At 35.1% G+C, this 21,062-nt stretch overlaps 3 protein-coding genes across 3 annotated transcripts; 2 read left to right on the top strand and 1 right to left on the bottom strand.

The window, feature by feature from the left end:
• Nucleotides 1-601: 601 nt before the first annotated feature.
• Nucleotides 602-6,646, top strand: LOC143564861 (mediator of RNA polymerase II transcription subunit 25-like). Its single transcript, XM_077052006.1, has 12 exons — nucleotides 602-822; nucleotides 2,170-2,194; nucleotides 2,999-3,062; nucleotides 3,151-3,281; nucleotides 3,377-3,649; nucleotides 3,731-4,876; nucleotides 5,357-5,410; nucleotides 5,512-5,540; nucleotides 5,635-5,703; nucleotides 5,797-5,881; nucleotides 5,956-6,042; nucleotides 6,168-6,646. Exons 1-12 carry the CDS (start codon nucleotides 722-724, stop codon nucleotides 6,516-6,518), a joined length of 2,415 nt encoding a protein of 804 aa, XP_076908121.1. The 5' UTR covers nucleotides 602-721; the 3' UTR covers nucleotides 6,519-6,646.
• Nucleotides 6,647-14,060: 7,414 nt separating this feature from the next.
• On the top strand, nucleotides 14,061-17,842 carry LOC143564860 (lysine histidine transporter-like 6). The gene is made up of 8 exons (XM_077052005.1): nucleotides 14,061-14,159; nucleotides 14,701-14,834; nucleotides 14,919-15,302; nucleotides 16,158-16,551; nucleotides 16,637-16,742; nucleotides 16,855-16,946; nucleotides 17,487-17,555; nucleotides 17,670-17,842. The coding sequence occupies exons 1-8, from the start codon at nucleotides 14,127-14,129 to the stop codon at nucleotides 17,766-17,768; spliced, it is 1,311 nt and encodes a 436-aa protein (XP_076908120.1). The 5' UTR covers nucleotides 14,061-14,126; the 3' UTR covers nucleotides 17,769-17,842.
• Nucleotides 17,843-18,056: 214 nt separating this feature from the next.
• LOC143564867 (GDT1-like protein 4) lies at nucleotides 18,057-19,718 on the bottom strand. The gene is made up of 8 exons (XM_077052012.1): nucleotides 19,627-19,718; nucleotides 19,458-19,494; nucleotides 19,338-19,385; nucleotides 19,204-19,272; nucleotides 18,612-18,656; nucleotides 18,454-18,515; nucleotides 18,316-18,388; nucleotides 18,057-18,237 (listed from the first exon to the last, which is right to left on the bottom strand). The coding sequence occupies exons 1-8, from the start codon at nucleotides 19,716-19,718 to the stop codon at nucleotides 18,166-18,168; spliced, it is 498 nt and encodes a 165-aa protein (XP_076908127.1). The 3' UTR covers nucleotides 18,057-18,165.
• Between the last annotated feature and the right edge of the window lie 1,344 nt (nucleotides 19,719-21,062).

The following is a 21,062-nucleotide window of genomic DNA, read 5'->3' as shown; positions in this document are numbered from 1 at the left end:
CGCCTGAAATTTTGATCCCAGCCCCATCTGTTTTTTGTTCGGTAGGGTAAATTTATCTTTTTTCGGCCGAACTTTTTTATGCATAGTGTAAATTTACCCGTTTTCGATCGAAATTATGAGTTTGGATCCTCCGTTTTTATGCTCGGTAGTGTATATTTATCCTTTTTCGGCTGAAAATTTATACATATAGTAAATTTACCTATTTCCGACCGAAAGTTTGAGCCCCCTCCTCTGGTTTATGAAATTTTTTATACATATTGAGTCTGGCCCCTCGACGTGTATGTCCAAGCTTAGCCACTGATTAGCAATGAAAGATTTAAGCCAGGCTGTCAGTTCAGATCCCGAGCCCGTCCGGGTTTTTGTCTCACAGTGTGTTACGCCCGAAAGTTCTGCTATTATGGCGGACTAGCGGCACGACTGTCAAGTGACAACAAACAGTATAGTTTCCCGGGGAAAAACGCCCGAGTCAAACTTTGAAACAAACGTGAGCCCGATTAAGACTACATAGTCCGCGAGTAAGACAAACCTAAAAAAAATTTAAATTATTATTACAATAATTATATAATAATCAACCAGACACAATTCCTTACAAAACTATAAAAACAGGTCTGAACCCGTTGATTCAATAAGAATCCATGAATCAAGCCCATCTTTAAAATCATGAACACCACACTCAATTACAATTAATTGTTTGTCTTCTCTGAGGCATTTTCACAAACACATGGCGGACAGAAAACAACTGATCTTGGTGGTCGAAGGTACAGCCGCTTTGGGTCCGTATTGGCGGACAATAGTCTCTGATTACCTTGAGAAGGTCATCAGGTACTCGATCGGACTGTTAATTTCGTTCAATTTGTGGGTTATATTTTAGCCCCAATTTTGTATTAGGGTTAGGGTTTGAACTTGATTCGTACCCAGTTGAAATTGGTGAAATTGATATAAATTTTTGTTTTTTCATGGATTGGTGATTGTAATTGTGTAGGAAATTGATGGGGTTTGATTGATTTGATGGTTTGGTTCAAGTGTTTTTAAAGTTTTTTTTTTTTCATTCATTAATTACTGATTAAGATTATATTTTTTTTGTCGTTAAAATTACTGATTAAGATTATATATTTTTTGTCGTTAAAATTACTGATTAAGATTACTGATTATAATTATGTAGGGAAATTATGGATTTTGAATGATTTTATGTTTTGTTTCAAGTGTTTTTAGGGTTCTTGTATATGGTTTTTTTTTATTATTTTTTATTATTAATTACTGACTTAAGATTATATAGGAAAACTGAGATGAAATTAATAACTTTTTTTTTTATAAATTTTGTGATGAATTACTGATTATAATTATGTAGGAAAATTATGGTTTTTGAATGATTTTATGTTTTGTTTCAAGTGTTTTTAGGGTTCTTGTTTTTTTTTAATTTTGTTATTAATTATTGATTTTAAGATTATATAGGAAAATTAAGCTGAAATTAATAACCTTTTTTTTATAAATTTTGTGATGAAATTACTGATTATAATAATGTAAGGAACTTATGGATTTTGAATGATTTGATGTTTTGTGTCGAGTGTTTTTAGGGTTCTTGTATATGTGTGTGTTTTTTTTTCTTTTCATAAATTACTGATTAAGATTATATAAGGAAAATGGGATATAATGGATTTTTGAATGATCTAGTTTCTAGTGTTTTGTTTTAGGTGTTTTTAGAGTTCTTGTATATGCTTTTATGCTAACATTTTAGTTTCCGAACAGATATAAACAAATCTTAACATTTTAGTCTCCGATTACCTCGAAAAAGTCACCGAGTACTCGATCGTACTCGAATTTTCAATTTACGGATTTCAATTTAGCCACAATTTTGTCCTAGATTGATTAATTTAAATTGTATTGTATTAGGGTTCGAGTTAGGGCAAGAACTTAATTTGCACCCAGTTTGAAATTGGAATGAAATTGATAACCTTTTTTTAAAAAATTTGTCATAAAATGACTTATTTATATTATTATTATTATTATTATTATTATTATTATTATTATTATTATTATTATTATTATATAGTGAAAATAGGAAATGATGGCTTTTGAATGATTTAGTGTTTTGTTTAAGGTGTTTTTAGGGTTCTTGTATATGCTTTTATGCTAACATTTTATTTTCTAATTTTTTGTTTGTTCGTGCAGGTCGTTCTGCGATAATGATTCTTTGGTAAGTTTCTGTTTTGTAAGAAGTATGTGGTTATATACAAAATATGTAAAATCTATCATGAATAATTAGTTACTAATTTTTGAACTATGTTGAATATGCGTAAAGATTCTTTTAACGATACCCACGTAAAATTAAACACATCTTTAATAAACCACCAACCAATATCAACCGGAGCCATTCTTCCAGCTGCTGTAAAAGTCGAACCCACCACGTTTTATCAATGCCACCTGTCCCCGTGTTTTTAACACGTGCCGCCTCTCAAACTGTCCTGATCATGCAAACATCGTCACCATTGTCGGTTTCGCAAGAACTGTTATCGAATAATGAAACGTTTCAAGAAATTAAACCTAGTATTAATGGAATTCAACGGCCTTTACGTCCTACGTTAGGAAATAGATTAAAAAATATATAAACAACTAAGAATCATTCTTAGTTAAGAAAGTTTAGATTTTTATTGAGTATTCAGTGTCGAAGCTTGGACACGAATGTCAGGGGGGGACTTAAAATGTATTAAAAATTTCATAAACGAGGAAGGGAGTGGGGGGGGGGGGGCTGGGCTCAAATTTTTGGTCGAAAACGGGAAAATTCACGTATAAAAATTTGTGGGCGAATAAAAGGGGGGGCACATATTTTTGGTCGAAAACGGGAAAATTTACGTATAAAAATTTTCGGACGAAAAACGCCGCGAAAATTCGGGGGGGGTGGGGGTTGCTGAGCTGGCTCTAGTAGTGTTTCAATATCCTTCGCCACTCTGTGTATTCATGCTTCTACTCTTTAAATTTGTTTATATTTTGTCATAAACAGAAGTCATCTGGGGTGATTGCTGAGCTGGCTCTAGTAGTGTTCAATTCTCATGGATCTTACAGCTGTGTGTATTTTCCGTCTTATTAAATTTTTACAACAAAATAATCATTTCCTGCATTGTTATTAATTTTTATAATTTAATTTAATTTCAGCTTGTTTGGTACAACGAAGCGGTTGGACAAAAAACATTGATTATTTCTTCGAGTGGCTGTCAGCAGTCCACTTTTCCGGTGGCGGTTTTTGTGATGCTGCAATCGCTGAGGGACTCGGTGAAGTTTTGATGGTATTTTTGTACCCTTTTTAAAAAAAAAATTATATAAATTTTTTCGGTATTATAATCTGTAAGTTACTAAAATCTGTTATTTTTATTTTGATCAGATGTATCCTTATACAAACGCGCCACAAAACCAACACAGTTTGGGTGTTCAAAGGCATTGCATACTCGTTGCTGCAAGTAATCCGTACCCGTTACCTACACCTGTTTACCGACCACCGATTCAGAAACTAGAACCGAGTGATAATAATGAGGCGCAATCAGAGAGCCGGTTATCAGACGCTGAAGCTGTCGCGAAAGTGTTTTCTCAATGTTCTATTTCTTTGTCGGTTATATGCCCGAAACAGCTTCCGAAACTTAAAGCAATCTACAATGCGGTAATTATTTGAAATTGATTATAATATTAATAGTAAGTTATTAACATTAATATAGTTACATTTTGTATTCCAATCTTGCAGGCAAAAAGAAACCCGACATCACCCGATCCAACAATCGATGTCGTGAAAAATTCGCATTATCTAGTTCTCATTTCGGAAACATTTATGGAGGCCCGTGCCGCTTTAAGTCGGTCAGGAATTACCAATTTGCCCTCGCCTATAAAAGTAGACACGAGTTCAATCCCTCCCGTGTCGGGCCCACCTCCATCTTCCGTTACATCAAACGCGCCTTTAATGAACCGCCAACCGATTTCGACCGGACCCGTTCCACCCGCTACTGTAAAAGTCGAACCCACCACGGTTTCATCCATGCCACCCGCACCCGCACCTGCACCCTCGTTTCAACACGTGCCACCCGTGGCTCGACCCGCCATCCCGACCATGCAAACGTCTTCGCCGTTGTCGGTTTCGCAAGACATGTTATCGAATAACGAACCGGTTCAAGAAATTAAACCGGTTATTAATGGGGTTCAACCGCCGTTACGTCCTACCGGGCCTGTAAACGTGAGCATTCTTAATAATCTTTCGCAAGCGCGGTTAATAAACTCTGCAGCCGCCCTTGCTGGTGGCACGTCCATGGGGCTACCGTCGGTGATTGGCGGCAACCCGATGGCGATGCATATGAACAATATGATATCGAGCGGTATGGCATCAACCGTACCCATGTCTCAAACCGTGATTCCATCATCCGGGCAACCGGGTATCACATCGATTCCCGGGTCGACTACGGTTTCCGGGTCTACACCGAGTAGCGTACCTGTACCCGTATCGGTACCGGGTTCGTTTACTTCAGCTACTTCTAACATGACCGGGAATGTAAGTCAACCATTGGGTAATCTTCAGGGTCAGGGCCAACCCGTTTCTGTCATGGGTCAAGGGAATCTTGCGGGCCCGCAAATGGGGATGAGTCAAAATATCATGGGTGGTGTGGGCCAGCCTGGTATGGCTGGAGCCGGGACCGGACCCGTTGGTGGAAATGTGAACGGGGCTGGAACCGGGACCGGTACCGGGAGTATGATGCCAACACCTGGCATGTCTCAACAAGTACAAGGAATGCAAACTATCGGTGTGAATAATAACACCGCTGCTAATGTTGGTCTCCCGCAACAGGCGCCAGGTGGCGGTGGTCTGCAGTCAGCCCAGTCAAAATATGTCAAAGTTTGGGAGGTAACACCGATAAGTCGATAAACTATACACACACATATATAAATAAATGAATATTATAACCTTATGATTATTTGTATATTCATGCCCTGCTGGCGGTGCACGCATATAATGTATATATGTGTGAACTCTCGGGTGGGCAAAAGTAAAATTGCACTAATTTTGACGTTATTTTACTAATCTCGTGAAAATAACGTTAAAAGTGGGGGAAGGTTAATCAGGCATCATGTGGTGGCGTTGATAGCCGAAAGACAAGGGCACATGCACCAATCAGCCGGTGTCCCGATGATTGAGTGCTATGTGCCTTATGTCCAAGGCTTGATGCAAAACTACTATCGAGCCGGGGGTCTCATCGGAAGCAGCCTCTCTATCCCTATGGGGTAGAGGTAAGGTTGTCTACATCTTACCCTCCTCAGACCCTACCATATGATGATGATGATTATTTGTATATTCGGAATAATTTAAATGATGTAAACGATGCAGGGTAACTTATCGGGACAAAGGCAAGGGCAGCCCGTGTTTATTACAAGATTAGAAGTAAGTATAATAATTTCCTTTAAAATATCTTTTAAATATTTTCCATAATTTAAAATGTTATAAACTTGTATCTTATTATGTTTTCTGTTAAATAATTTCAGGGGTACCGGAGCGCGACAGCTTCTGAATCGTAAGATATTTTATACAGTTCTGTGTTAACCTCGAAAAGAATTGTTATTTAATTATTAGATACTTATTTGGATTTTTTTTCTTTATATGCTTAGGCTTGCAGCTAACTGGCCACCAACAATGCAAATTGTTCGCCTTATATCGCAAGATCACATGAATAACAAGTATTCATTCGCATCATTTTTTAATTTTATTTTTATTTTTTTTAGCATTACCTAATACAATGACCTAATTATGTTTAGTTAATTTTGCACCAGACAATACGTGGGAAAAGCGGATTTTTTAGTTTTTCGAGCAATGAATCAGCATGGGTTTCTCGGACAGCTGCAAGAAAAAAAACTCGTAAGTTAATTAATAGTCGGTTACTATTATTTCTTAATTTAATCTTGTAAATACTAAATCGAGTTATAATGTAGTGTGCAGTGATTCAACTACCGTCACAGACGCTTTTACTCTCGGTTTCCGACAAAGCGTGTCGGTTGATCGGAATGCTTTTCCCCGGCGTACGTTTCACTTATTGTATTTCATAATTTCCCATTAATTCATTTGTAGGATAATATGACAATAATATGTAATATGTAATTATTGTTATTATTTATTTATTTATTTATTTTATTTTTTTACACAGGACATGGTGGTGTTTAAGCCACAAATATCCGGTCAGCAACCGCCTCAACAACTTCAACCACAACAGCAACAACACCCGCAACTGCAACAACAACAGCAACAGCAGCAGCAGCAGCAAATGCAGCACATGCAACCGCAACAGCAGATGCAGCAGCCGCCACAACAGCAGCAGCCACCGCCACAGCAACCTCTGCAGCCGCAACAGCAGCAGCAGCAGCAGCAACAGATGGTTGGGACCGGGATGAACCAGGGTTATGTGCAGGGTCCAGGTGGCAGACCACAGATGGTGTCTCAAGGACAGGTTTCGTCGCAAGGACTGCAAAGCATGTCGAGTGGAAGTTTTATAAACTGAGGGTGATTAAATAACGGTTAAGAAACGCATGCGGGATTGATCATGTTTGGCATGTTGTTTATTGGAATAGGATGTGTTGACCTAATAATATTTATTTATATTAAATAAGATTGCTGTTAAGTGGATATTGATATGAATGTATGCATGGTTGATGATATTAGGTTGAACTTTGAAGTCTAATTTGTGGATTATAAAAACCTTAAATGTAACTAATATCATTTAATAGATATATTGTCATTATTAGGCTGAACGTTGTGGAGTAACTCAATAACGCCGGGTGGGGGACCGTCCCTCCGGCTAAGTATAACGGAAAAAGTGATGCCACATCGGCGATGATGTGGGTTTTAAGTCGACAACGATCAGCCTAAGATTGGTCATTGTATAAAAAAAGTAATTATGTAGATGTAGTTCAGGGTCAACAAAAGTCAAAATTTTGTTCGGGAAGAAAAAGTTACATAGATAGTACTAGAGGTGGACAAATAAACCGGTTAACCGAACCGACTTGAAAGTTAAACCGAAACCGAACCGGTTTGAAATCAATTATGTAGAAAGCGGTTTGGAACTGATTGAAACCGTAGGTTCGGAACTGATTTGTAATTTTCTCCATCAAAACCGGTTAACCGAACCGAAACCGGGCAAAAACTGGTCAAAACCTGAACCGAAACCGATGGTAACATGGCAAGAAACCGATTTCAACCCGAACCGAAACCGATCATAAACCAGTTTTGACTTTTATTGACCAAACCGAACCGGTTTTAACCCAAACCGGTTTTAACTTTTAAACCGGTTTGTGCACCTCTAGATAGTACTTCGGGATAAAATGACCAAATTGTCCTTTACTTAACAGAATAAGTTAACTTCAGTTGGTATGAAGGACCTAATAAATTACGAAACACTTACATAAATGATGTCTAGCGTAATTATTAAAGATAAATTACCAAACATGCAAGTAGATATAAAGATAAAAGACGTTTTATGTAAATTTTACTCAATTTCTGTTTAAAACAACCCGTTTTGACTCGAATCCAGTTTGATCTGAACTTGTTTTGACCCATTAATTGACTCAACCCATCCATTTTGCCAAGTTTAGTTATAGGTAACTTTTGTAGTTAATTACTTATTTACATTCTTAGATATAAACATTTAACCTTAAAAAGACCATTTAGTAATACATGAATTGATAAATTATTACAAAAGTGAATATTGAACATGTTCTTTCTAGTTTATATAGCAGCCATCTCCATTAAAATTTCTAAAGGTGATTTTAATCATATAAAGCTTAAAGTGAAAGGTAATGTGTATACAGTTCCATTAATCACCTTTCTCTCCCACATTAAAGCAACTTGATAGTTCCACACCAACTTATTAGGAAATCAATTATAAGAGCCATTGTCTAATATCCATTTATGTAGTATTTATAACTTACGCGATACACGAGTTATTTAAAAAGTACGTTAACGTACTTTGCACGAAAGACTTGTTGTAGACTATAGCGTCTAGTTTGAACCTTCATGTTTGTTTTGAAGGCCGGGATGCTTGATCTTAGACAAAAGAAAACAACAACACTGTTAGCCTCGTTCTTATAATTTATTTATTTTTTTACCAGAAAAACGAACTTTTATTACCCACAACAACAATCACAATTACAAGCACAACTCAGCAAGGTTTTGAAAAAAATAAAATACCCAAACTTAACCTAATAATCACTTTTTATTATTTAATTTAAGGGTGAGTAAAAAACCAAATTAACGGAACAAAAAAAAAATAAATAGAAATTTAAGTGACCTAATTGAGACAAACTGAAAGTTGAGTGATCTGATTGAGACAAAACAAAATATGGGTGACTTAATTGGAACAAACTTGAAATTTGGTTACTATTCTATAGTGTTTTTTCTTTTTGGAAAACCCAATTTTCGGTTTCGGTTTTCCATTTTTAAAAATCTGAAAACAACCGAACCGATTGATGGGGATGAAGATTATGAAGGAAGATGATGAACACTCAGACTAAACGTTGAAGATAAATATGATGATAAATGAGAATGGGACTAAACTCTTAGTGTTTTTTGATTAAGAACTTTGTTGAATTTTAAACTCCACTAATATAACAACTTTATATTCGTATGGTCAACGTAATACTCGCCTATATTTGTTTGCTGAATTCAATATATATGTGGTATTCTAATACGTTTTTTCAAGCTTAAAATCATCATTTTAATTTTAATTTTTTTTTGCAATGTCTACACAGAATTGAAAAAAAAAAACCGACAATAACCAAACCAAAATCGAAAAACTGAAAACCGAACGGTTTGTATATTCAAAAAACCGATGACATCATCTTTGATTTCACCTAATAATCGAACCGAACTAATCCGTACTCAGCCGTGTTATTTATTAGAAACCAATGGTCAAAAGATGTAATCATTTCATGACACACGAGAAACTTCACCAATCAAAAAATTTCTCTATATTTCTATTTAGTCCTTGTAGTACAACTTTTGACACTTGGATCTATCCACTTTTAGCATCATAGTGATGATCATCATGACATGTTGTACTCCTCTAAGTGAATCACTCCATATGCTATTTATTCATCAATGTTTGATTCTTGAATCTTGAGTTAGCAGCAAGCATGTTATTTCCATTACATGAATAACAGTAAGTACATAGAATATTACAATGCATCAAAGGTTGCATGTTTTAAAGAATTTATTATTATTATTTAGGGAAATTGGATTTTAATACTCCCAACTTTCGCCTATTGGCCGCTAACACTTCCAACTTACAAATTGGCCGCTAGCACTCCCAACTTTTCACATATTTTCTTGTACCACTCCCGTCGTTAAAAACACTATCGTCGTTAGTGTTTGAGCAAAAAGTGTAAAATAGCTAAGTTAAAGGTAAAATCAAAACTTATTTAAATATATCCCACCACCATCACCTTCCTCCACTGCACTACTACTACCACCCACTACCAACCGCCACCTCCAGCCACTACCTACTACCACCCACCACCAACCACCACCACCGCCACCACCGCCACCACCACCACCACCCACCTCCTGCCAACGCCTATCAACACCACTACAACCACCCACCACCCATAACCACTGCCCCTACCCTCAACAGCCTCCACTACCACCATCACCGCTGCAACCACCCACCACAAACCACCACTTGGTTCGTGTAGTTGGTGGTGGTAGGCAACGGCGGTGATAGTGGGGCTGGTTGCAAGTGATGGCGGGTGGGGCAGTGGTTATGGTGGTTGCAATGGTGGTGGTGTGGTGGCAGTGGCGGATCCAGGAATTTTTGCTACAGTGGGCATAAAATGGATTAATAAAAAATGGGCCGCGTCAAAGAGAACAAGGCCGACCAACCATCCTAAAACGATACATTGGTCTTTTTATACACCACCCTCTGAAAAAATTTGATATAAATTTGTTCAACTTTAAAAATAATTAATAGTAAAATTATAGGTTAAGGTACTATTGGACATTAAGAATTATTTAATGTAATACGAAGAGAAAAAAATAGTTTTAACCAGTTAATGTGGTACAAACACGAGTCAAACTGTATAACACTTATTTTTCCATTTTCAAAATACAATAAATATAAAAATACATGATTAAACCCTAAATAAAATATTTTAATATGCAAATAAAACTATTAAATAGAATTAATAATTCTTACATATTTTAATTTAAATCAATTTTTATTATGAAAGTAAACAATATTAAAATAAAAAAAAAGCGTAAGAAGTAAGTTAATTAATTTAGAGTTGTACTATAATAGATTTTAATTTTATTAGTGTAAATTGGTTGTTCCTATTAGTCAACCTACTTCATTGAACATTGTACACTATAAAAATTAAATATTCTCAATACTTCATCTTCTTCGTTAACAATATAATCCCGTTCGTACTTACCGGTAGCCGGAAAATCAAATAATCACTTTTAAGCAATTTTTTTCTCTTCTTTAACTTTTCTACCTATTAGCAAAGTAAATATCGGTGGTAACCGACGGTGGGCACACACTCATTGTTGACTAATTATGTACTAATATATACCCGCAAACACGGTACTCCGGCAGGCGGACGGTGGGCATCGGCCCACCCTAGCAAAGCTCTAAATCCGCCCCTGGGTGGTGGTAAGCGGTGACGGTGGTGGGTGGTGGTGGTGAGTGGCTGTGGTGGTGGTGTAAGTTGTGGTGTGTTAGGTGGCGATGGAGGGAGGTGATGATGGTAGAATATATATTTAAAAAAAAAATTTTGATTTTACTTTTAACTTAGTCATTTTACACTTTTTGCCCAAACACTAACGACTATAGTATTTTTTGACGACGGGAGTGGTATAGGAAAATATGTGAAAAGTTAGGAGTGTCAGCAACCAATTTGTAAGTTAGGAGTGCCAGCAGCCAATATGCGAAAGTTAGGAGTATTAAAATCCAATTTCCCTATTATTTATTTACTTTTTTGAAAATTTATAGAAGGAACCAATACAATGATGATGAATAAACATTCATAATCAAATGATGATCAAAAGATTAACATCACACATTGATGGTTATAATCTAGTAAAACTTCAATCGAACAGTTATTCATGACTCGATATAGATGAATAAATACTTATGACCGTTAAAGTGATTTTTTGACGAAAAGTGCCAAGGTATTAATTTTGGTTAAATATTTGTAACTCTAAAGATTAATGAACTTTTCGTAAACCGTTATGTTATGTTGTAGTTTATGAAAAAATACATTGGGTAGTATGTGACTATGTGTACATACGTTGAATATTGGTCTCGGTACAAGATAGGCCGACAGTCAAATTCGCATACAAACATACTCACATATTATGTGTGTGTGTGTGTTTTTTTTAAAGTTATGTGCCTAAAACTCCATTTTTATTAGACTATAGTGGCATTAGTTATGTGTGCAAATGTATATATAAAATATGAAACTCACATAAACGGTTTTAAAAAGGAATTGTCGAACTAAACCACACACAATTGACAAGTGTGCTAGTCGCAATGTAGTAGGGAAGGTAAGACCGAATGTCAATCCGTGGACACTATATGCAAACTCTTGATACTAAATCTCTATCGAATCCTAGCCTAAACTAACAAAGTGAGGATCTAACCCCAGGAATAAACTAAGAATACTAAAGGGAAAACTAAAAATGAAACTTAGAAACCAACTACGATTCTACGAACTAGGGAGACTCGGACAAGGAGAAAACTACAACCCAAATAATAATCCTATTTGTTATTATGGAACCGTGATATAAGAATATGACACCCTTAGACAACCTAATGAATCTCTTATCATTCTCCTGGTGTGACCTGTAAGAAACCCTAAGGGATGTGCAACGCTCACGAACTATAAAGACCATATAAGACAGATTACATGTCAGCCTCACTAACTCAATACACATGGCAACCTAAGAATAATCGTCAAGACAGATAATTAAAATGAAACTAAGAAATTCTAGGTAAACGTCTTGTCAGAGCATTTAAACCTAAGCACCTAACCCCAAAGACAACTCAACTATCTATCACTTCTCAGCTTGTTTACAATAACGTTAATCCATCAATACGAGTCCATAAAACCAATGAAAGATCCAAAGCTCCACAAATAATCATCAAACCTTAGTAGCTATAAGATTAGCCAACAACCATATTCAAAACCAGAAGACAAGTCAATATTATCAAGAACATAAGGTCTCTAAATCTAAACAAAGAAAGGAAATCAAGAACAATACACCTAATAAGCAAAAACTACTCCATTCTTAGTCCCAATCTTCGATCCTCGATCCCAAATGTCTTCTCCAACCCATAATTGTCCCAAGAACCTCAAAAGGACGACTGGAATCACACTCCCTCGAATAGGTTTTGTTAAAACATATATAAACGGTTTTTAGGGTTTTCGCACATCACGAAGGTGCGCTCTTGATTTCTTGCGTGTCGCTAGGAACAAAATAGTCAGCTGATTTTTTTTTCAAAATTCACATTCCTCGTGATTCGCTAAGGTACCTCCTTAGTTCTTCACGAAGCATGAAGAATATGGACATGCTAGTTGTCCAGATTCGTTATGAATCGTACGCAAGTATTTAGTAAATAAACTTAGTTGGTGACATATTTTAGTTAGTGGTAAATAGCACGCGATTGAACCATAAAGACATGACATAACTAAATAAAATATAATAGAAATGTTCTTTTGTGCATTGTCATGTTCCATTAGGCCATTATGATCAAATGGGTTTATAAAGGTTGGTTAAATATTTGGTTAATTACTTTAATAAATATAATATATCATTCATCATGTTTATCATCTTAACCCTACAAGACTATTTTCCTTTGCTTCTACTCAAAAATCACATCATGCAACAAGGATTATTCATCATACATTGAAACCCCTTTACAAATATATTTAGTTATTTAATATAGAAACACTCAATAACAAAGAATAATGTGTATTAAACTATAATTAATCGATATAACTACGAGCATTATATGTTAAACTTATTCGTATTTGTTTGCTTAGATATGGAAAATTTGAAGGCCATGCCGCACTTCTCACATGCCTTGTCGCCTTCAAAGATCAGAGGTCTAAAGCTCGTCTATGCTTGAGTTTGGTTCATTTAACTTAACAGAGTTGTACTCAAGCACAAGCTTCCTCGTTTATTATTTATTAATTATTTTTTATACATATGCATAATTATATGTATTTTTAATAATGTTTTGTAATGATACTCATCCTATAATGGGTTGGTATCATTTCAAGTACTTTTGAAAAGTTTAAGGACTCGTATAACTCTTAACAACCAAAAATTTTTAAATTATTTTATATATTAACATTATTTAAGTAGTTTTATCATATTTTATATATAAATTTTTATTTACATTTATTAATCACAAGTTTACATATGTATAAAATTTATGTATACCAACAAATTTACATATTTGTAAAAAAACATAGATATATATAAAAACTAATTTTCAAAATTGTAATCGTAAATATAGATATAAAAAATGATAAACTACTCTCAAATAACATTAGAATACAAATAATTATACAAAAAATTTTAGTTTTCAAGAGTTCCTTTAAAATCTTAGATAATTTAAGAGTACTGTAATGATACTCATTCTATAATCATATTATTTAGTTAATTTTGTCAAAATTTTACATATGATATTATTTATTATCTAACATATATTTTTATTAAGTTATCATTGTTATATTAATATAAAGGATAGACTCGTTTAAACCCGCAAGCTTGGTCATCCTCAATGATTAAGCATGCTTCAGTTTAAGGTCGAACTTGTTTAAGACAACTCAATTCGAGCTTTTAATAAGCAGATTTTGCACAACTTGGTTCGTTTACACTCCTAATGGCATATTAATATATAAGTAATTATATAAACTCTATCTTAGAATTTACAATGATTGCTTTTGGAAGACAATGACTACCTTTATTCCACTTAATAAGCAAGAAATCTTTTTGGAGTGTGAGAGCTCCACCACAACTACTTAAACATGTTGTTCTTGGTGAACAATGAGACTTTCACTTCTTTATCTCACACTCACTTCTTTGCAAGGCTTGAACCATTGCTTTGATGGTTTCCACTTCTTCTCCTCCACTTCCAAAGGTTAGCAACCTTAGATATGTGTAATATGTATATGTTCCTTTTGTTTTACATATGTTACCTAGTTGTTTTACTTTGATGTTATATGTCGATCAATTGGATTGCATGTTCTTACTTTGATGTTATATGTCAATCGAATTCTTAGAAACACGTTTAGACTCTGTTATCAACGTGTCAGAGTTGCTTAATAAAGCTGCTTATCTGAATCATATATCATTATGTTAGTGGACGTGTTTTGATCATTATTTATTTAAACAGTTCATATGAGAGAAATAATGACACAGAACGGAAGTGATATAAACTAGATATGTTCGAACAAAAGCTTAGATAAAAAGCCCATATAAAAAAAAATTATTAAAATATTATATGTTGTTTTTTTTAGTATTATATAAAAATCTTTATTTATAGGCAAACACTTATAATCAAAACATTAAGTTTGGTCAAAGTAACCTACATATTAACTAGAGACTTAAACAAAATTATTTTATATATAAATTTGATGTATGTACATATATGTGTGTATATGTATGCATGTATGGTACAGGAAGCTCCGTCGGAGGGAGAATGTGAAGGTCCGAAAAGAGAAGCAAAATGGTGGTACTCTACTTTCCACACGGTCACCGCCATGGTTGGAGCCGGTGTTCTTAGCTTGCCTTACGCTATGGCCTACCTCGGATGGTATACACCGATTTTCATATAAAAACTTACATAAAAAAATATTAAATAGCCTAAAAGAATATGTGACATGTAACACTGTGACAGGGGTCCAGGCATGGCGGTTATGGTCATATCATGGTGCATGACCTTGCACACAATGTGGCTTTTGGTCCAACTCCATGAGTTTACACCAGGTACCCGTTTTGACCGCTACATTGACCTAGCCAGGTACGCTTTTGGCCCGAGACTCGGGCCGTGGATAGTACTACCACAACAGTTGATAGTACAAGTGGGAGTGAATATAGTGTACATGGTGACTGGTGGGACCTGCCTCCAAAAGTTTGTGGAAATGGTGTGCACTGACTGCAGTAGGCTAAGACACTCATATTGGATCATCATATTTGGGTCCACACATTTTCTACTTTCTCAGCTTCCAGATTTTAATTCAGTGTATGGTGTTTCACTAGCTGCAGCTGCTATGTCACTATGGTAAGTTAGAAAAAACAAACTTATATTATTATTATTATTATTATTATTATTATTATGAGCCCTTTTAAACACCACCCCAAAATATGCACCGGTGTGTATGTCACATCATGTATGATGGCATACAAATAAATCAGAGTTTGTCATATCACATGAGCCGTTTTATCATATGAGCCGTTTTATAGAGTGCAGAATGATCATACGGAAGTATGATAGGGAGAAGAATGGTGGGTCGTATGACTTTATCATTGATCACATCAGTCATTTCTTTTTCAGCCAAAACCCCAAAACCAATTCACATCATACCGGTCATACAATTTGTCCATCATGCGACCCATGCGAATATTTTCCCCTTGTTATACGCCTGTATAACCATTTTCTCCGTGTCATAAGGCTCGTATGAGCCATAGGGTCTGTATGACACATGAATATTGTGTCAGTAATCTTACTATACTATTAAAGCAATACAAGATATTCATATGGTCTTCAACTAGCATGTTCACATACTTCACTAATTAATGTTTTCTATAATCATAATCAAATATTTCCTTTCAAATAATTTAAAAACCGATTTTGACCACAGTTAATTATTTAGAACCTATTTGTGTTCCCTTTTTTAGTATGACTATTATTTTAACAATTCAATTATTTGTATAACAGTTTCTCATTTCACAATTTATACATATTTTTCCTATATCTTGTGGTTTTGCAGAGAACAAGGTAAATAATTCTTATGATATCTACATATATATAACGTTTGAAATATTTTCCACCTGTGTGTAACACAGGCCAATATCCTAGTGTTTATTAAGTTCTACCTTTTGTTAATTGTTTTTGACGATAATGATTTTATGACAGTTATTCAACCATAGCTTGGGCCGGTTCCCTAAGCAAAGGCAGGCAACCAGATGTAAGCTATGCTTACAAAAAAACAAGTGGCGCCGACTCAATTTTCCGAATTTTCAACGCATTAGGTCAGATTTCGTTTGCGTATGCAGGACATGCAGTCGCACTCGAAATCCAAGCCACCATTCCTTCCACACCCGAAAAACCCTCAAAAGTAGCAATGTGGAAAGGCGCAATGGGTGCGTATTTTGTTAACGCCATATGTTATTTTCCCGTTGCAATTATCGGGTACTGGGCGTTTGGACAAGATGTAACGGATAATGTTCTCATTGCGTTACAAAAACCGTCTTGGCTCATTGCCGCGGCTAATTTGATGGTGGTTGTTCATGTTCTTGGAAGCTATCAAGTAACACATCAAGATCTTTTGTTTATAAAACTTTTTAAAAAAATTCATTTTAATTATTATCCATATAAATATTATTTGTTTATAGGTATTTGCAATGCCACTATTTGCTTTGATGGAAAAAGGGTTAAGTAAAAAATACAATGTCCCATCTGGTCTACCACTTAGACTTGTGGTTCGTTCTATTTATGTCGGTAAGTATCTTTATTTTGAAACATAAATACTTATAAAAATGTTACAATTATATTAATATAAAATTAAAAGTAAATTATTAAAATCATTCATGAGGTCTGGTCACTTTTGCAGCGTTCACGTTGTTCATGGCGGTGACATTTCCCTTCTTTGGGGATCTACTTGGTTTTTTTGGAGGATTTGGATTTGCTCCCACTTCTTATTTTGTAAGCATTAGATTATCTTTTTTTAATAACTACACAAATTAAAGAGTAAACTGCAATTTTCGTCCTTGTGTTTGTTTAAATATGCGGTTTTAGTTCAATAGTTTTAAATCTGCAATTTTCATCCCTGTAGTTTCATTTCCTTGCAATTAAACCCAATCCCACTAACCCCGTTAAATCAGGTCGTTAAACCCATCAACGTGCCCCTCACGTGAGGGCAGTTTTGTTCTTTTTCTCCCCAAATAAACCCCAACCATTAATTCGCAAGCCTCCTCGTGTGAGGTGCTGAGGTGCATTTGGGGAAAAAGAGGCAAAATTGCCCCTCGTGTGAGGGGCACGTTGATGGGTTTAACGACCTGATTTAACGGGGTTAGTGGGGTCGGGTTTAACTGCAAGTGAAATGAAACCACAGGGATAAAAATCGCAGATTTAAAACAATTGGACTAAAACTGTAAATTTGGACAAACACAGGGACAAAAACCACAGCTTACTCTAGATTGAAATATTAATATAAATGGGTAAATTAATTATTGAATTTTGTAGCTTCCAAGCATAATATGGCTCATACTCAAGAAACCCAAGCCATTGAGTATCCACTGGCTTGTTAATTGGGTAAGTTTTAATATCATTTACATTTTATAATACTAAAACTTATTTTTCAAAACAATGTTTTATATAATCTTTGGAAATTTTTTTATGTAAAATCCAATATTTGTATGTTTTCAGGTGGGAATATTCATTGGAGTGTTCATAATGATGGCTTCAACCATTGGCGGATTCAGGAATATAATCGCCGACTCCTCAAGTTATGATTTTTATCAGTAAAAAGATTTTGTTTCAAGTTTTAAAAAAATATATAATATACATATGTTATATGTATGCATTAATGCATGTATGTATTCGTGTGTGTAACATACTTGTTTGATCTATAAAGTTATATCAAATAATTTGACAGTAAATAAACCTGAATATAGTTCATGTTTACCAAATCTTGATAGAATGTCACAAATAGTAGCAAAATGTGTTAACTTATCGATCGGTTATCAACTTCGCCAAAATGTTAAACCTGTAATCTTTTTTCTGCATAAAAAAATGCATAGTGTTAGATGGTTATTAACATTACTTAACACTAGTCCACACACTGTTATGAAGAAAATATGCATATTTGACTTTTAAGGTCAAAGGTATAATACAAACCATTGCAGACTTGCAGTACCTAAAATCATGATTCAATCGTCGAAAAGAATGATTGGATTCCAAAGATGATGAAAAGAATTCCACCTGATAGAGCAATCTGTATCATATTTATAAACATTTTGTTAAAATAAAAAAAAATGGAAACAAGTCTCATAAACTCATAATATTCACTTACAAATCTCTCGGATATTTGTGTCGCCAAGCTCTTCCCTCCAAAAACCGCAGCAGTTTGACACAAAGCTTGGCCTCTAATAAACCGACACATTCGTTAACAATGTAGTTAAAAGTCTACGTTATAAATGAATGAACTTACATAATCCCTCCGATAACAACACCCATAGGATTCTCAGCTGCAGCCAGACCGATAGTAGCCAACTGAAAAACAACATTAACAGTCAAAGTCAACAGCCAAAGTCAAAGTCAAGTGACCGATCAAATGCAGATCTTTGACATTTCAAGATTAATATTCACCTGGCTTCTGTCTCCCCACTCGCCGAAAAATGTTATAGAAAACGCCTGAACCAATAACCGAATGTAACATGTTAAATATTTCATCATCATTTATTTAAGAGTAAGCTGCAGTTTCCGTCTGTGTGGTTTGTCCAAATATGCGGTTTTAGTCCAATAGTTTTAATTTGCGATTTTCGTCCCTATGGTTTCATTTTACTTGCAACTAAACCCGAATTCACTAACCCCGCTAAGCCTAGTCGTTAAACTCATCAGTGTGACCCTCACATGAGGGGCAGTTTTGTCCTTTTTCTCACAAAATAAACCCCAGTCCTAATTCGTAAGTCCCCTCACGTGAGGGACTGGGTTGTATTTGGGGAGAAAAAGGACAAAAATTGCCCCTCGAGAGAGCGGCACGCTGATGGGTTTAAAGACCAAACTTAACGAGGTTAGTCCGTTAGTGAATCCGGGTTTAATTGCAAGTAAATGAAACCACATGGACGAAAATCGCAAATTTATAACTATTGGACTAAAACCGCAAATTTGGACAAACCACAGGGAAGAAAACTGCAGTTTACTCTTTATTTAAAAAACGCGGCATTTTTTGGGTTTATACCTTAAGAAAAATCGGTGAGAAGAATTGAGTCAAAAATGGTCTATTCTTTTTCTTCAAATCATCATCAGCCTAATAATATGTGCATTAGTTCCAAATAAAATAGCGGTAAAAACATGATGCGATTATTGTGTTACCTTGTTATTTGATTTATCCGCTCCCTCGTTAGATTTTACATCAGCATCCTACAAATATGATTAGAAGAAAATTTTAATCTAAAATTTTGTTTTAACTTCATAAGTGCGAAAGAAGCGAACCAATTCAGCTTCAACTTCTTCCAATTCGTCGGTGTCACTGTTAATAAAACATAGTCAGTTAACTGCAGCCTGCAGGCATTCTAAAGTTCATTTAACCTATTATACATATAAACATTATATTATATAGAAACTATATAGAAACTGTAAAGAGTTAAGTTGATTAACTTACTCGTCATTATACGCGTCCCACAATGACCATAGTCCAAAACCGAAAAACAATAGGGTAGTAATATGTTTCGTTAACATTTGTGATATCTGCATGATTATAAGTATACGAAATTAACGTTAAACAAGAGTATGATTATCTAGTAACACATGAACTACAAATGATATGTTGTTTAAGAAATGTAATAGGTTTGGAGCAGACATCCCAACAGCAGCAGACAAAATGGTCATAACCTGAAAGTCAATGCATTGACTTTTAAGACTTTATACCAAAAAAAAACTACAAATAATTTGAATTAAAAGTAATCACTTGAAGAAACTTACAACCAGAGATGAAAGACAGCCTGCTAAAACATGTCCTCTAGGATGACGCATCGCCAAGATCTAATAACAATGTCGATTAAACGAAGTATTTAGAATATACTAGATGAAAACGAGTCGCAAGCTACTTGAGATCGAATCGATAAAAAACTAGCCGGGCTTTGGCTCGTTTAAGGTAATGCGCACGAGCTCGAGCCGAGCTTAGGCTTGTTAAGGTATTTCTTAAAGTACACAAAAATAATTTAAAATGTATATGAATTGATTAATAGATAAATAGTAAACGAGTTGAGCTCCAGCCAAGCTCTAGCTTCAAAAAACGACTCACGAGCCGAGCTAGAGGCCTAAGGGTGTGCATGAAACCAAAAAACCGATCCAAAACCTAAAAACTAAAAAACTTGAAACAAAACACGATGGGTTTTTTTTATGTTATTGTAAAAACCGAACATATGTTTCGGTTTGGTTTTGGTTTTGCATGTACTGAAAACCGAACCGAACTGAATTTATAGATTTTCATTTTTTATTTTCTATTTTAAGTAAATTCACATGTCCAAACCATCTAAACTAAAGGGATAATTTTATAGGGTTGCAGTTAGACCTGCAATGCTATATGGAACAGAGTGTTGGGCCATCAAGAAGGCACAAGTGCGAAAGATGGAGGTAGCAGAAATAAGAATGCTACGTTGGATGTGTGGACACACAAGGTTAGACCGATTAAAAAACGTTGTGTTTCGGGAGAGATTAGGGGTAGCGAACATAGCAGACAAGATAAGAGAGTGGAGATTGAGATGGTTTGGACATGTGAAGAGAAGACAGACGACGAGTCCTGTTAGAACCGTAGAAAATATTAATATAGAGGGGAAGAGGGGTAGAGGACGGCCTAAATTGACTTGGGACGAAAGGATTAGGCATGAATTGATAGACCTAAACCTCTCCGAGGACATGGTTGAGGATAGGAATTCTTGGAGAAGTAGAATTAAAGTTAAGGATTTTTAGAGATAAACGATTACCCTAGGGCTTCTATTTTCCTTTTTTGTCACACACCATAATGATATTTTCTTTACATATATTATTATTATTATTATTATTATTATTATTACTATTATTAATGTTTATATTACT

The sequence above is a fragment of the Bidens hawaiensis genome, unplaced genomic scaffold (genome assembly GCF_021521415.1).
Source record: "Bidens hawaiensis isolate Kalapana, Puna unplaced genomic scaffold, B.hawaiensis_p1.1 tig00022167_1, whole genome shotgun sequence".
NCBI classification, from domain to species: Eukaryota; Viridiplantae; Streptophyta; class Magnoliopsida; order Asterales; family Asteraceae; genus Bidens; species Bidens hawaiensis.
The sequence above is the reverse complement of the archived record's forward strand: the minus strand, read 5'-3'. Positions and strand labels throughout refer to the sequence as shown.